General features: G+C 41.1%; 1 protein-coding gene across 1 annotated transcript in view; it reads right to left on the reverse strand.

Moving 5' to 3' along the window:
• The window catches only part of LOC148363981 (vascular endothelial growth factor receptor 2-like), a 32629-nt gene extending 16552 nt beyond the window's left edge, over positions 1-16077 (reverse strand). Inside the window, exons 1-15 of the mRNA XM_088338117.1 lie at positions 15880-16077; positions 12190-12292; positions 11917-12119; positions 11724-11845; positions 9225-9390; positions 9006-9165; positions 8604-8755; positions 8421-8541; positions 7135-7301; positions 6104-6257; positions 5531-5651; positions 2727-2838; positions 2298-2648; positions 1136-1282; positions 26-157 (exon numbers count right to left, since the gene is read on the reverse strand). Coding sequence (XP_088194243.1) covers positions 26-157; positions 1136-1282; positions 2298-2648; positions 2727-2838; positions 5531-5651; positions 6104-6257; positions 7135-7301; positions 8421-8541; positions 8604-8755; positions 9006-9165; positions 9225-9390; positions 11724-11845; positions 11917-12119; positions 12190-12292; positions 15880-15937 — 2269 coding nt within the window. The 5' untranslated portion in view covers positions 15938-16077. The remainder of the gene's footprint in view (positions 1-25; positions 158-1135; positions 1283-2297; positions 2649-2726; positions 2839-5530; positions 5652-6103; positions 6258-7134; positions 7302-8420; positions 8542-8603; positions 8756-9005; positions 9166-9224; positions 9391-11723; positions 11846-11916; positions 12120-12189; positions 12293-15879) is intronic.
• Positions 16078-17657: the final 1580 nt, after the last annotated feature.

Consider the following 17657-nt stretch of genomic DNA (forward strand, 5'->3'; position numbering starts at 1 on the left):
TATGGTTCCTTCCATAAATACTGACCTTCAGTAGTCAGGAGAGCATGCAAGGTGTCGCATCCACGGCTGTTGCAAGCCGAGCAGCTGTACAATCCGCGGTCATCCTTCTTGACACGTTCAATAGTCAGCAAGTGAGCACCCTGGCTCAGGATTACTCCTTAAAGAAGTGACCAAGGTAATATCAGTCCAAAAGACTAAAAGAAATCACAGGTTCAAATAGAAAGCATGTCTTACTGGCAGTGTTGGGACTAACGTGTTACAAAGGAACGCGTTCCTGGAACGCGATTACTTTCCTTGGTAGCAAGTGCTATAGCTCGCTAGTAATCAGTATTTTATTATTCTACTGTAGTAACTACATAATTCCACTACTTATTAAATGCAAACCATAAGTTATAGGGTCGTCTGGTTGCAGAATACTCACATTGCCGCATACAACTTTCGATCCGCAAGCTACATATCATTAAAGGGTGGACATGTTTATTTTGATCAACCAAGTAAAAATGAATACAGTTATGGTGGCACCATCTCATGCAAAGATTGTGAAAACGCTGAATTTCTCCCCATAGAGATATTCTCCCACCTGTATATACTTGAATCTAAGCCGAACTGATAATTATAAAATAAAATACTGAAATCAGGGGGTCAGCTTAGAAGCACATACTTGGTTGTGTGTCACCAGTAGCGATGATGGGCTGCACATGCAGAGGGGGGCGTCGCTTATACAGGAACAACAAACAGAATTTATGATAAAAGGGTGCTGGATTTTGATATTTTTATTAGTCTGTGACTTCAATTCAAAGTGATAAAGGCAGCTGAAGAAACAAGCAACCTGGACGCATGGAAAAATGTGAAGATTGAAAAAGGATACATCACTTGACTTGATTGGAAATTGCATCTAAAGCTAAACCTGCAAATACGGCATATAAACAGATCTTTGAAGTGTTTGAAGCCCGGAAACAAACTCGAAAAGTGTCTCGGCTCAGTGTTCGTTTGCAAGCTTTCAAGATTTATCTAGTTACTTTCACATTAACACACTATTTTTTGGTGTCAGTAATCTGGCGGGTAACTGAATCACTTTTTAAAAAAGTAACAGTAACTAAATACTGCTTGCAGTAACACGCCTATCACTGCTTACCGGATCCCTCTTTCACTGAGCGGTTGTTTTTGGTCCACATCACCGTCGGCTCTGGCGTGCCGGTGACGTCGCACATGAACTTAACGGTGCCGCCTGTGGTTACTTTTTGGTCGGTGAGATTGTTGATGAATCTTGGAGCCTCGAGACCTGCAACAAAGAGTTTTACAAAAGTTGTTGCATATTCTGGACGGATATAAAAAAAACATTATCCCTTATCCCATTTTGCTGCAAGCAGGGAACAGCAGTAGGCCCTTTTGTTGGTAGGTGTGCCATTCTGGCCCTGCCTCAAAAGAAGTGCAAGGTTGTGGCTGCGATCCATTATCCCCAATCCCGTATTGCTGCATGAAGGCGCCATCAGAAGGTACTTTTGTCAGTGGTTGTGCTGTTGTGGCCTGCCTCAAATGAAATCAAGGTTGTGGCTATGATCCATTATCCCCAATCCCATATTGCTGCAAGCGTGGACCGTCAGAAGGCACTTTTTTCTGTATGTGTGCTGTTCTGGCCCGTCCAAATGGAAAATGCACCATTATGGCCACGATCCATTTTCCCAAATGAGTATTTACAAGAGTGGGGTACAACACAGGAAATCGGGATCATGGGTGGTGGCTTTCTTGTCCCTAATCAGAACAAAGCTCTCTCAACATGTTTGAGAAATTACATGATGGCATCAAGAATTTAATATTCATTCCTTTTCACGAATTCTCTGGCAGGAAAATTGCCTTGAAGTGGTGGCTTGAGTCATCGACAACCTTCGAATGTACTGATAAATTCTGTCACAAAAGCAAAGGACGTACGGTAATGAAATGCATTTTGTATAAGGTGATATTCAAAATTTCGGTAAAAAGTATTTCTGCCTTGTGATTTAGGATCTAGTATCAGGATTGTCACACACCGCTGCCCTCAATGCCAAGGTCCGGCAAACAACGACTACCAGATGATAGAGGTGCTGTATCTGAGTCAGATCAGGAGGCTTCTCCTGCTACTAAACATAGAAAATTGTACCACTTGTTTCATACGTAGCAAACTCCTACCCAAAAAAATGGCCTGAAGAAGGTTTTCGCCGCCAGGCTGTAGGTTCCCAAGACACACCAGAGGAGGTGGTTCCCCAACAACCCTGGCTATTATAGGATCTGTAAACCAACCCCAAAAAGTCTTGTTTCACCTCTTAGAAACAGGTGACGTAGCAGACAAGTCTTCTGTCTGGTCTTGAGGTTCTCCACCTGGCAGACGTAGAGCCCATCATCCTGGCGGGAAGCATTGGGCAGCAATAACTCCAAACTTATGTTGGTGCTTCCTTCACCTCTCACAGCATCACTGCGCAATAGCAGACGGGTAAGTGGCAAAGTCAATGAGCCACACGGTTCCATCGCTTCCCTTCGTTCCCACTCCGATGTTTGGGACACATAAAACCAGGTCAGGTTGCCGTAGATCAGCCCATCCGCCTTGCAGCTTAGAGTCACATTCTCCTCTTCCAGGGGTTCATTGGAAGGAGACACGCTCAGCTCCAAGTCATCTGGACATTGAAGAAGATAGAAGTACGGCGGTATCTATCAACATGCAACAATAATAATGGCACTACAGGCATACTCACGTGTCACGTGGAAAAAAATAATGTGCGAATCCATTCCAACCTTGTTGGTACCCATGCATCGGTACAGGGCTTGCACCCTTGCTCTCTGAAACTTCAAGAAGCTCACGATTTTCTGTTAGACAAAAAAAAAAAAAAGGATTTCTTCTTGTATGGTGTTCTGTGGCCCCAGTGTCAACCAAAGTTTTTTGCTTATGGGCACATAATGTAATGGTCCTTGAACACAAAGTCACTTATTGTTGATGCTTCACAAGAGATTACAGTTTTATATCTTGATGTTTGAAGTCTGACATGTGGCAAAAGGTCACAAACATTGTTATTGTGGCCTTTAAGAAATAGCTTCCTTCTTGCCTCTCTTCCATAAAGGCCAGATTTGTGCAGTATACGACTAATTGTTGTCCTACGGACAGATTCTCCCACCTTAGCTGTATACCTCTGCAGTTCATCCAGAGTGATCAAGGGCCTCTTGGCTGCTTCTCTGATCAGTTTTCTCCTTGTAAGAGCTGAAAGTTTAGGGGGACAGCACGATCTTGGTAGATTTTCAGTGGTCTGATACTCCTTTCATTTCAATATTATTGCTTGCACAGTGCTCCTTGGGATGTTTAAAGCATGGGATTTTTTTTGTATCCAAATCCAGCTTTAAACTTCTCCACAACAGTATCTCGGACCTGCCTGGTGTGTTCCTCGTTCTTTATGGCGCTCTCCACGCTTTAAACAGAAATCTGAGACTATCACAGTGCAGGTGCATTTATACAGAGACTTGATTACACACAGGTGGATTCTATTTATCATCGTTAGTCATTTAGATCAACATAGAATTTTTCAGAGATCCTCACTAGACTTCTGGACAGAGTTTGCTGCACTGAAAGTAAAGGGGCTGAATAATTTTGTACACCCACTTTTTCGTTTTTTATTTGTTAAAAACGTTTAAAATATTAAATAAAGTGTGTTCCACTTCACGATTGTGTCCCACTTATTGTTGATGCTTCACAAGAGATTACAGTTTTATATCTTGATGTTTGAAGTCTGACATGTGGCAAAAGGTCACAAAGTTCAAGGGGGGGGGCAAATAGTTTTGCAAGCCACTGTATATACTGGACTGTCTCAGAAAATTAGAATATTGTGATAAAGTTCTTTATTTTCTGTAATGCAATTAAAAAAACAAAAATGTCATACATTCTGGATTCATTACACATCAACTGAACTATTTCAAGCCTTTTATTATTTGAATATTGCTGATTTTGGCTTACAGCTGAAAAAAACTCAAAAATCCTATCTCAAAATATTAGAATACTTCCTCAGACCAAGTAAAAAAAATAATTTTATAACAGCAAAACTAAATCAAACATTTGAAAATGTCCATTGATGCACTCAGTACTTGGTTGGGAATCCTTTTGCACGGATTACTGCATCAATCCGGCGTGGCATGGAGGCAATCAGCCTGTGGCATTGCTGAGGTGTTATTGATGCCCAGGATGCTTCGATAGCGGCCTTCAGCTCATTTGCATTTGTAGGTCTGGTGTCTTTCATCTTCTTCTTAACTATACCCCACAAATTCTCGATGGGGTTCAGGTCAGGGGAATTAGCAGGCCAATCAAGGACAGTGATGCCATGGTCAGTGCACCAGTTACTGGTGGTTTTGGCACTGTGGGCAGGTGCCAGATCATGCTGGAAAATGAAATACTCATCTCCATAGAGCTTTTCAGCAGATGGAAGCATGTAGTGCTCTAAAATCTCTTGGTACACAGTTGCATTTACTCTGGACTTGATGAAACACAGTGGACCAACACCAGCAGCTGACATGGCTCCCCAAACCATTGTTGACTGTGGGAACTTCACACTGGATTTCAAGCAACTTGGATTTTGCTCTTCTCCAGCCTTTCTCCAGACTCTGGCGCCTTGACTTCCAAATGAAATGCAAAACTTGCTTTCGTCTGAAAAGAGAACTTTGGACCACTCTGCAACTGTCCAGTGCTTCTTCTCCATAGCCCAAGTCAGACGCTTCTTCCGTTGTCTTGAGTTCAGAAGTGGCTTGACCATGGGAATACGGCTATTGTAGCCCATTTCCCGGACACGTCTGTGAACTGTGGCTTTTGATACCTGGACTCCAGCTTCAGCCCACTGTCTTTGAAGCTCCCTCAAATTCTGGAAGCGGCTCTTCTTCACAATTTTGTTAAGGCTGCGGTCATCTCTCTTGGTTGTGCAGCGTTTCCGGCCACATTTTTCCCTTCCAACAGACTTTTTGTGGATATGCTTTGAAACTGCACTCTGTGAACAGCCTGCTCTTTGAGAAATTTCTTTTTGTGTCTTATCCTCCTAATGGAGGGTATCAATGATGGTCCTCTGGACAGCAGTCAGATCAGCAGTGATTTAGTTTACTGAACCAAGCTGAGTGTTTTTAAGGCTCAGGAAACCCTCGCAAGGTGTTTCGAGTTAATTAGATGATTCAGGTGATTAGTTGAATAGCCTACTTGTATACTTTTTCATGATATTCTAATATTTTGAGATAGGATTTTTGAGTTTTCTTAAGCTGTAAGCCAAATTCAGCAATACTCAAATAATAAAAGGCTTGAAATAGTTCAGTTGATGTGTAATGAATCGAGAATGTATGACATTTTTGTTTTTTTAATTGCATTACAGAAAATAAAGAACTTTATCACAATATTCTAATTTTCTAAGACAGTCCAGTATATATATATATATATATATATATATATATATATACACGTGTGTGTGCATAATTATGTTTTCGGTTGTTATCTGTATCACACTAAACCTAAGCAGGTGAAAAAGTAAATTGAGTGTACCTTCTGGTCACGTTTGACAACAGCAAAATATTCTTTCACCGGGTTGTGTGCTGTGCCATTGTGGATATCACGCCAAGCTTTGCAGTGAGCTATTTGCGCCTCGGTCTTTGGTAGGCCCTGCCTGTGTTATGAAAAAAAAACCAAAGCAAATTAGAGTAAACAGCAATGACAAAATGCAATTTAAAAAGTAAAGGAAACTATAAAAATATCTGTATGTCAAAAAGGAGTGATCCGATATACCTGGTAAGACGATCAACAAAGCATATCAGAGGGTAATTTGTATACATTTCTTCTTTGTATTTTTTATATTCTTGACTTGTTTTATATGCAAATAGAAACAATTTAATTTGTGTAAATTAAACGTTTTGATAATTAGCATAGGCTATGGGTAATTGACTGATCTGTATTTTGGAAGTGGGAAAAAAAACGGAAATAAGTACAATTCTCTCTTTAAATAAGAAAATAATTGCAATATACCAATTGAATATGTATAGATTTTACGCAAACAGCATGGAGTATTTTCTCACATTTTGCATGTTCAAGAAATTGGGAATACCTTTGAAGCATACTCACCTAAAGGCCTCTAAACAGTCATCTGTGGACATCCATTGCCACTGAATGTGCGGTGTAGGAATTCCTCGGGCAGTGCATTTCAGTGTAGGGCTGCTATCATATAAAAAAACACCCAAGTCCATCGCCACCTCCTTTTCCATAATTTGAGGAGGGACTAAAATGGGAGAAAAGTATGATCATGGACATCAGAATCAGAATCACCTCTATTATTGTGTTGCTTCAAGGAAATTAGCGTTGCACTCCAGTTAGCAAAATATACAATATAAAAAATAAAAATAGAAAAATATGAAGTATTCCTCTCTAATATCAAGCATTCACATATCAAATGCAAACTATACATCACTGGGATATTGCACTTAAGGACAGGATATTGCACTTGAAACCAGGATATTGCACTTGAAACCGTGTTCCAAAACTGTGCTTTAGTGTGTTGATAATTTTGGGGTCGAAACTATTCCTTAGTCTGTTCATTTGAGGCATGTGTGATGTGAACCGTCGGCCCGATGGTAACAGTACAAAAAGGAAGTTGTTGGGTCATAATGAGTCTATCAGGATATGTTTAGCTCTGCTGAGGTAGCTAGAGCTGTCAATATCCTCCAGGCTGGGCAGTGGGCAGTCGGTGATCTTTTAGGCCATGTTTATAATCCTCTGTAGTGCTTTACTGTCTGCTGCATAGCATCCTGCGTACCCTGCAGTTTGTTAGGATGGTTCCTTCAGGTTGTTTTTCCTGTACACTCTCAGGAAATGGAGTCTCTGCTGGGCCTTCCGCTGTGTTGGGCAACCAGTAGAAGTCCTTGTAGATATACACGTCAAGAAATAAGCTGGGTAGACTCTTTCCATGCTGTCTCTGTTGATGGGAAGTGGGGCTAGTTCTGCTCAGGCCTCCCTGAAGTCCAGGATTATCCTATGTTTTTGTGGGGTTTCTGTTCACTAAACACCATATGGTTTGTCTTTTGGCCTCATCAGTGTCGTCTGATTTATTGGCAACGTGCAGTAGGAAAATTCAAAATACAATTGTGATGATGACGTACCATTGACCAACAGCTGGAAAGATCGCCTTCGCTCGTTTTTGGTGAGTTTGTTGCTTAGAATAATCGTGTAATTCCCTGCATCGCTTTCGGTGACGGTGTGAAAGATCAGGCTGTTGCTTTTTTGCTTGATCCGGTAGCTTTTTTTCAGTGGGCTGCCGTTTTTCAACCTGCATGGACAAATATTCTCAGTACAAACTCAAGACTATATGTCGTATGGGCCTGTACTAGTCAAAAGTATTTTTATACGCTTTTTACATTATATCGTTTAAACTATTTGCACTTTGACTTTGTTTTCAAAATATTGTACGATGGAAGATGTATTTCACATTGACTTTTTGATATTTATATTTTTGTTACATTGTTGCTTTTTTTGGTTTGACTCTCTTGAATTTTGTTCTGAAACTGTTGTAATAGAAACCTTTTTTGTTTATTTTTGTACTGTTAAAGCTAGCATTTTAGTCAATTAATTAGAAAATAAAACATTCTCAAAGACTAACTGTCACGGTTGCCATGGCGCCCAATTGGCCCCGCCCGTGTGGCGCCAGCTGCGGCTCATTAACAGATTGGCTTTCCGTCTTTTTAAGCTCAGTGCGCTCTCTCTTACTTTGTCAGTTCGTAAACGAACCTCTGCTCTGCTAGACATGGGTTCTGACTCGGTCCTGTTTTCCTGTTGGTATTTCGAGTCCGTAAATACCAACGTTTAACCGTTTATTTTTGTCCTGTTTATTATTCTCTCCAGCTCTCGTTTCCGTCTCGTTTCCGTCTTGTTTGTCCTGTTTATTTTCAATATCTTGTTTCATTATCTATCCTGTCTGTCTTTCCTGTCCTGTCCGGTATCGACCCCATCTGTCCGATATCAACTCGGGCAATTGGAATCGGTCTCGTCGGTCTCTGGTTTCCTGTCTTTCCACGCCAGACCGCTGTCTAACGTGCATGAATCCCTATATCCCATAAAATAAAACGCTTGTGTGAGAACGTCACGCGTTTGGGTCCTGATCCTGTTCTGGTTCTTGACACTAACATTTTGCGCTGTGTTTCTAGTAATTATAATCAAACTGAAAGGATGAGGAATTCAACTTTCTAATGATCATGACATTTCACAAAAGGTACCGGCATCAGATCGGTATTGATCAATACGAACCAGTCTTTACTTGATTCGAACAGATACCAAAAGTCCCAGTATTGCCCACCCTTAGTAGAAAAGACGCGCATTTGGGTCCACTTCCACAAACGTGACACAAAACGCATGAACCGAAAAATGTTATTCAAAAACAATTTTGTCTTACCATTCAAAGTTTGGTTCAGGGTAAGCTGTGTAATTAACATTTATTGAAGTTGAAGACAAAGATCCCACATTCACCTCCTTGACTTCGGTCCATGAATCCTCCATGTCAATAAATGGCTTTTCTGGGAAAGGTCTCAAATTTAGTCCAGGAATTTTTTTCAATCCTGTTATAAAAAACACATACCGTAGACTTTGAGGAAAGCTGTTGCGCTTTGCTCCATGGTTCCACTGGAGGCCGTGCAGGTGATTTCACCGATGTCTTCCAAGGTTATGTTGTCCGCCACCAGCGTGTTAGATATTTGCAGAGAATCATGCAACATTTTTATTCCTTTCTCACTAACTGGCTTCCAACGTTCATCCGCCAACTGATGAACAGACATTGGGTTAACATAGGCCAATACCATCATAGTCGTTCACGTACAGTGCCTAGCAACAGTATTGTTGTGTCACGATTGTGTCTCACAGGTTGTTGATTCATAAAAAATATTTTGAGGGCTGTTGGCTATAATTTTAAAGCCTGGAATACGATAATATGTTGAAAAGTACTTGGGTGGCCGGTGCTTTTGCAAGGCATTGTACAAGAAACATGGGAGTTGAGGGGCTCACCAAGTTTTTGCCTGCACGCGTCCATTCAAAAAAAACGTGTACATAGAGTTCAGTGTGGGCAATACAAGTTAGCCTCAGACGTTCCCTGACCAATAGTCTAACTTCTTGGGGTTTCAGGGTGACGTTGTATATCTTGTATGCTAAAGAAGAGGGCAGATAACAGTCAGCTGGCTTGTCGCTTCCATTGTTCTCTTCTTACCGAAAACGACCAACAGGTAGGTAGGGGATGTAAACTTCTTGTTGCCGATGCGTGTCTCGCACTGCACTAAATTGCTGAACTTTATCAGATGACTGGAAATTGTAAATCCGGTCCTGGCATCCCACCGGCTGGCATTTTCCTCTGGATAGAACTCCTTGTCTGGATACTGACAGACAAAAGAATAGGTGAGGGCGTTCCAAAAGTCCTAGGCACATTTGTCCCCATATCTCCTTAACTAGGAATTGTAGTACGATAAGAGAAATCTTGATTGAAGATTATTTTATTTTCCATTTCTTCTATTTATTTCCAGACCCATTTATGTCATTCACTCAACCAGAAAAGGTGTTTTGTGTGATCCATGCTGAGCTCATTTGACATCAGGCTAGAATTTTAAGGTTTCAGAATGTCCTTCCCAAAGTCCTGACTTAAACCCCATTGAAAACATTCGATTTTACTTACATCATTATTACACTATGTTTTACTTCAGCGCCAGAAACGATTGTTAGAGAAGAGAGAACAGAAAGAAATCCTGAAAGATCAAAATAAATGCAAAAAAGCACGACGAGGGAATCAACTCATTGTCTATCTAATGACGAATCAGACTAGTGCCAACCTTGCCACGACCCATTTACAAAAGAAGAGGAAGAGACTTTGTCTGGCCATTGAAACAAAGCAAGAGATAATAGAAAGGTATGAAAACACACATGACCATGCAGGAGGAGTTCAGAGATAACAAAGAGGAGGAATCAGCCATCATTCCAACAGCCCAAATTAAAGACATTTTGGCAAAATTCTATGGAGTCTCAGAATTTGTGGAAAGGAACCATCCAGAAAAAGCGTTGATAGGTCGGGCTATCGCTGATTATGGTGATGTCTGCCTTTCCCATTTCTGACAGACTATCAAAAGCCAACAAAAGCAAACGTTGGGACCAGTTTTTTTCAGGAAAGTCCAGCAAATAACACTGCTGAGGACCAGTAAACAGAGGTCGGGTTAAAAGCTAAATGAGAATACCAAAACCTTATAACTATCCCACTAGTGGTACAAATAACTTTTGAAAGGGCAATACATTTTATTATCACACTATTTTCACCAATTCTGGTGGCAAACAATGTTTGAAAAGGGAAAAAACAGAAAGTTGTCCTGAAATATATAACTAATCGCAAAAAAGCACGACGAGGGCAACAACTCTTTGGTGCATATGTTGATGAACTGGACATTGAATTTTTTGTATTATTCAGGATGAAATTTCTGTTTCTCCATTCTCTAACATTTGTTTCTGACACCAGGAGTAAAAATAATGTGTCAGTGAGATAAAAGCGAATGCCTTTTTGACCGTCATCAGTACCACTGGTCGCCTATTGGTTAAGTGTTGACACCTACACCGACCCAGCTCGAATTCCCGTTAATAAATATACTTTGCGAAAAATGCTCAACGATATTTTCCATTCGATCAACCATTGTCCAAGTACGGGAGTATACCATTAAACCTTAATTAGTAGCATGCATTTCCAATTGTATCCACCTCATTTTGCGGTATATAAGGCGCACCAGGTAATGAGGCTCACTTTTACATTTCTGGCCAATTCAGGGTTTTTAGGTGCACCTTATAGCAGTGTGAAACTCATGACCAAAAGTTACCGGACAACAGGACAGACAACTCTGAAAAGTTGCCTGCCCAGCCATAAAGTTGCCTGCCCGAACTAATCGCAAAAAAAAACAAACAAAAAAAAAACATTGTTGCAAAGTATTAGGGATTGATAATCAAAATATATTACAGAACAACTCTTTAAAATTAAGTTTATTATAAATCTACTTATAACATTCATTGCATGGATATGACATCGCTGTTTTCCATCTGCCATCAGTATGTACCTGTATTTACTCATCTTCATTCATGCAATGTTTGCGTTGCGTCATCTGCTACAAGCCACGACGCTTTTAATGTATGTTTACGTTTTGTAGGGTCATCAATTTTGTTTGCTTCTTTTGAATCTTTTGAATCTGAGTTTTTGACTTGATTCCTAACCACTTATCAATCTTTGTTGTGTTCTTTGTGCGTCTACTCTGGAAAATGATATGCAAATGCACGACCTTATAAGGCTCGGGAAAGTCCGGAAGCACGAAGTTATTCGATGCAGGCTTCTGATTGGCTGCCAGGTATGGAAATTGCCTAACGAACCGAAATTCCGAAATTTCCAAACTGAACGAAGATTTCAAAATCGGAATAAGCAAATGTTTGATTTGAAAAAAATGAAAAAATAAAAACAAAATTTTTTTTTTTTTCTTGAAAAAGTTGTCGGCCACCCGGGCAGAGATGTTGTGTAAGTCGTACGCCCGACGTAAAAGATGCACGCCCCGGGCGTCCGAGCAGACGTTATTTCAGACACTGCTTTTAGTCTTGAAAATACTGTATTTGTGCGAATTGCCATCTGAAGTTATTGAAGAAAATAATAAAGGTAAGAGTCAGTTTTAAAAGTCAAATGAAAAATGATCCACACAGAAAAAAGTGTGACGTTGAGGTTCTCCATTGATCCACGACATGGTATGACGACAGGTTCGTCTGACTGAATGGACACCACATGAACTTCTGTCTCAGAGGGAACAAACGGCAGCTTGTCATCTGCAACCATATACATGTTCTCAAATGTTACAACCAAGTACCCGAGGCCAGTGTTAAACCGATGATCATACCTTGAACAAAAACGTAAACCATTGTCGATGTTCTGTTATCTTCAGCTTGGACGTCACTGTAGTAGCACCAGTACTCTCCCGTTTCCACGGCTGAGGCATCGGGGACCCGCAACTCTGAACAAATTACTCCTGCCTTGCTACAATTACGGAAGGAAAAACGAGTGCTGGTGGGGGGGACGGTCCAACTCAAGGTTTGTTGTCCACTGTGGGAGAATCAATTTGTTTTGTTAGGTGACTCTAAAGAGAGGACTTGGAAAAGTGAATATGCGTTACCTGCATGTGAGCACCAGGTTGTCGGATTTGTTAATTCTGAGGACGCCTTTGACGTTCAGTGTGGGTGGTTCCGACGTGAACTGCAGCTCGAAAGATTTTGTGACTAAAGTCGATAAGTGGGGTGCGACGCCCATCCAAAAATGGAATTAAAAAGTACTGAGATGTTGAATAAGGTGGAGTTAGGACGAACACATTATGAAGGAACAGGTTCCTTTTTTTTCGGTAAGGAGTACTGCCGGGATGTCAAACTCAGTTGGCCTCTGGGGCCGGATCCAGACTTTCTGTTCTCAGGCGAGCCAGATCAGTAGGAAAATGTCACCTCCACATTTTTAGCCTTTGTTTTGTTTAAATGTTTGGTATTGAATGTATTACTTATTTTTATGGCCTGGATTCTTGACATGCTCGGAGTACTGTAACCTGTTAAGAATTTCCTGACTGGCAAGTAATTTTGCATCACTCATAATGTCACACACAACCCTAGATATGTAGATGACTATGCAAGGGCATGTTTATATGTACCTATGAAGTGCAACCAAATACAGTTACGGTGGCATCATCTCAAGCGAGTGTCCCGGTTGCCATGGCGCCCAATTGGCCCCGCCCGTGTGGCGCCAACTGCGGCTCGTTGACATATTGGCTTCCCTGCTATTTAAACCCAGTCCTGTCACTCTCCTTTTGTCAGTCTGCAAACCTTTGTTTACACAAGGCAAGCCTTTTTTGACCCTGACTCCCGCCTCTCCCGTTTTTGCTTCTGTCTGTCTCCTGCTACAACCCGTTCTGATCCTGACCACGTCTGCTCTACTGTCCCGACTTACGTTTTGCTCTCCTAGGCCCGGCTAACAACCAGTTTTCCGCCCCTGACACTGCCATCGCTCGCTACGTAAGATCTATTTCCGTGTTTGGATCACAATCCGAGTAGGAGAGCGACTTGCTTCCCGTGTCCAGCGAACACCGGATCGTGGGCGCAGCCCTTCCTCTCTCTTTCAACAAAACTTGTGGTAAACGTCAAGCAAGTGGGTCCTGTTTCCGTTCTGGTCATGACACAGAGTACCACAACGCTGAATTTCTCCTCATGTAGATATTCATCCTACCGTATGTATTCATATCAAAGTAAAATTTACAAGTATGCAATAAAGTAATCAGCTTATATGCGGATATTTGGTTGTTTGTGACTAGTAGCGAATGGTAGGCAGCGCATGGGATGGGTAGGCATGGCTTATACAGAAACAACAAACCAACTAAATCAATGGGGCAAACATAAGAACAGAATTTACAGTGCTTGATTTTGATTTTTGATTTATTTATAAAATTGCTTTTGGAAAGAACTATGCCTGGAGAAAACAAAAAAAGAAAACGTCTTGGACAGTATCCAGAAATGGAGGAGATCTTCGAGTGGTTTGAAGCTGCTACTTTTTACACACTGTGGCTTACAATACTATGGGGCTGGCAGCAGGCTTTGAACTGGTTCCGTCCAAGGAAATCTGACTGTTTTATTAAAACAATGCATAGAGGGATGCGGGCAAGTGTTGATGGGATAGGAATTCTGCCCAGCGGTCGAAATGTCAAAGTGAAGAAATTCAATGACACGTGAGTAACTCTGATTCCCTTTACAAGCAAAATCCCTTGTCATCTAATTAGTGAAGCGCATATATGGATGAATGAGATTCCCACTGTCCCCGACCAATGTCTAGTGAAACCACGGCCAAGGGAATGCGCTTGGCTGAACCAGCAGGGAAATGTCTAGTACAGAAAATTAACGCATCGTGCCGTGATTAAGACATTCATCTGCAGACTGTGTCAGCAGCCGTCAATCTTAAGAAACTAGGACAGCAGTCAATCTTAATTACATTTTCGTTCACAGGAGTGTGACAAAAACATTCTCAAAAAAAACATAATGTTCTATACTGACGAAAAATACACAAGCCTGTACAATCACAACAGACTTAAGTTATCCCATCCCTTGTGCGCATGACAAAGTGATAGAGAGGAGAAAAAACAAGACATTTTTCACGGAGGCTGCAGCACTGAAACGGGATGGCTGATGGTCTTGCCCCTCGCTGCCGAGACAGGAAACTAGGAGTAGTACTACATGAAAAAATATATACATAAATGCTTGAAATCTATCTAACAAGTAGTGTCGGCTAATTGGCTGTTTTAGAGTGGCAGCAGCGATACTTTCAACAATTTCCAGTCATATTCAAACGATAACTTTGTTTCCATATTTCACCTGTCACTGTATTTACCATTCACCGCAACAAAATTCCAGAGCTGGTCAGGACTGGGTACGATGGGTCGGGTCTGACTAAATAGAGTGCCGTAAAAAAGTAATTGCCCTTTTCCTGAATTATGTGTTTTTGCATATTTATTACTCACATTTGTCAAAAAACATCTTGATTATCCTCAAGACTTTTGGAGTAATATTTTGAGGAGTGAAACTGAACTTCCCCCTATGTTCCCGTCCGCAGCCTTGGCTCTGAAAACGCTGGTCTACTAGTGATCCCAATAGCCAAGAAGAGATGTGCATGTTCGAAAGTGTTCTCCATCCGGGCCGCGGTGCTGTGAAATGCTCTTTCCCCTGAGATTCAATCTGCAACCTCAGTGGAAATGTTTAAATCTAAGCTTAAAACACACTTCTAATCTATAGCCTATGAATAACCTATATTTTGTGTTGACAATATAAGAGGATGGTGTCATAATAGTCTGTAGTTTGCAATAGTATTTGATCTGTGCAGCCCTTTCAGACTCTTTGTGATTAAGTGCTATACAAATAAACATGACTTGACTTGACTAACTTTTTGGAAGGGGGGCAGCCCGTTAAACCTGGCATAAAAGTGGCACAGCATTTGACAACAGCATAGTAGTGGCAGTGTGTTGGTCTGGGGCTGTTTTGCTGCCTCAGGACGAGGACAACTTTCTGTGGTTGATGGAATAATGAATTCTGGTGTATACCAGAAGATCCTGATGGAGAACATCTGGCCATCAGTTTGTGCCCTCAAACTCAAGCGCTCTTGAGTGCAGCAGGATAATAATCCGCAACACACCAGCAAGTTAATCTCTGAAGACAAAATGAAGGTTTTGGGATGGGCAAGTCAAAGTCCAGATTTAAATCCAAATGATATGTTGTGGTGTGATATCATTTTAAATTTATGCTAGGAAACCCTTTAATGTGGCAAATTTGAAACCATTTTGCAAGGGCCAAGGTTCCTCCACAGCATGTGAAAGACCTATTACAACTTATTGTAAATGTTTGATTTCTGTTATCACTGCCAAAAGGTGGCTCGACTCATTATCAGGTCCAGGGAGCAATTACTTTTTCTCATATTGCCTTAAAACACGGAATCAACAATTCAAAAGTGCATTTTGCATTTTCCCAGGTTGTCTCTGCGTGAAATTGGTTCAAATTGATTTGATTATCTGAAACCTTTGTAAGTAACAAATATAAAAAAAACACATAAATCAGGAAGGGGGCACATCGTTTGTCACGACACTGTAGTTGCCGCCCCCTAACGCGCCCTGTGTGGGGTTCCTGTTTCGGAGGATGCGGCCTGACAACCCTCACCCAGGTGCCGTCAACAAAGAACAGATCACAGAAAAACATAATAGATTATTACAGTCACTCTTTCACATGCAAACCGAATGAAAAAGGTGCCAACCATGTAAATAAAATCAACAATAATGAAATGTCCTTACCAGGAAAAAAGCAGAGTTCTTGACTGAGAAAAAGGATAAAAAATGCCAAAGTCATCATTAAAAAAAATGTACTCAGGGAATAGTTTGGAAAAACCTAGAGAAAATCACTTTGTATACCAATCCACACAAGGGTTAAAGTTATCTTGTTATCCCAATGAAGTTATCGACAAATACAGAAGGAGAATAGAACACAACCAGAGTAAGTCCTCGTCTTTTGCAAAAGGGGGAAGTGGTTTCTCATCAACTCTCCAGAATCTTCACACTTTCTGCTTTTTCTTATAATGTAGGCGGTTACGGTAAAACTTTGATACTGTCCAAGACGGAGAAGTCGCCTACTTTGTTTTTTAAATGTTTTCAATAATTTTAAAACACTTAAAAAAATCTAGTAAAGTCAGAAAAATTAAACGTGAAATAACGTTCTATTTACCTAGTAAAAAACAGTTAAAAGTATATTGTTCACGGATCCCTGAACCGCCTGGGTCCTTGAAGGATCTCCTGTGGTGTGTCTTGGGCAAATACAGCTGTAATTCCGAGTTAAACTGAGTTAAGGCTACGTTAAAGCTGTAACTAAAGAATGAATGACCTAAATACAGTTCAACATCTCATCTCATCTCATTAGCTGCAGCGCTTATCCTCAGTAGGGTCGCGGGGGTGCTGGAGCCCATCCCAGCAATCATCGGGCAGTAGGCAGGGGACACCCTGAACTGGTTGCCAGCCAATCGCAGGGCACACAGGGACACACAACTCGCTCGCTCATTCACACCAAGGGACAATTTGGACCGGCCAATCCACCTGAAATGCATGTCTTTAGAATGTGGGAGGAAACCGGAGTGCCAGGAGGAAACCCACGCAAGCACTGGGAGAACATACAAACTCCGCACAGGAAGTCCGGTAGCTGGATTTGAACCCACACAGGAGGTTCCCAAGACCTTGGAACTGTGCCGCACACGCGCTAATCACTGCGCCGCCGTGCTGCCCCTACAGTTCAACATTTTCTACTATTTAAAACAGCTAGAGTGTCTAAACTACAGCTACAGGGATGAAAAAGTTTGAATTTCGTAACAAGTCTAGTCTAGATATAAGGATTTAACTGAGTTAAAGCTATACGAAAATTCAGAAGGAAAGCAGCTTTCAAGCTTTAACTTACAACAGAGGTCTCCAAACTTTTTCTCAAGCTGAGAGCTATATTTTGACACTAATTAGCAGTTACAATTACCAGGAAGTAGAGTTAAACATACTCTGTCAACCACCCAAAATACATTTGTCTAGAATATCACAATTACCCACTAATGGTGAGCTATTTGCAGAACAGGTCCGCGGGCATTTCTACTGTTCTCAGGGGGCACTATGTTGGAGACCCCTGACTTAGAATTACCCAACAAAAACTTCTACAAGAACATTTGTATTCACCATGAACAAAGCCACAGCCTTTATAAAGAATAATCCGTCATACTCTGTGTCCACATCTGGACTAATGTCTATCTGAGGTTCATATCTACAAATTGGGATGAGTGAAAAATTGCCGAATGTCTCCAGATGTGGATTCAAAAGAAAATTGATTGTTTTATGTTTTTTTAGTATATGTTTACACAAGTTTGATATCCAGTCACTGTAACCTTTTATAAAAATACTTGATGATAACCTAAGTTATTACCATTTATTAGGGTGGTACTGGGCTCCCAGAATATTTGATTGGGGACACGTCAATGAAAAATGGTAGAGGAACAATGTTCCAGCATGTGTTTCATTAAAGAGAGAAGTTAAAAGGAACAGCACCT

Source organism: Urocampus carinirostris, chromosome 6 (assembly GCF_059441175.1).
Source record: "Urocampus carinirostris isolate Australia breed hairy pipefish chromosome 6, RoL_Ucar_1.0, whole genome shotgun sequence".
In the NCBI taxonomy this organism is placed as follows: Eukaryota; Metazoa; Chordata; class Actinopteri; order Syngnathiformes; family Syngnathidae; genus Urocampus; species Urocampus carinirostris.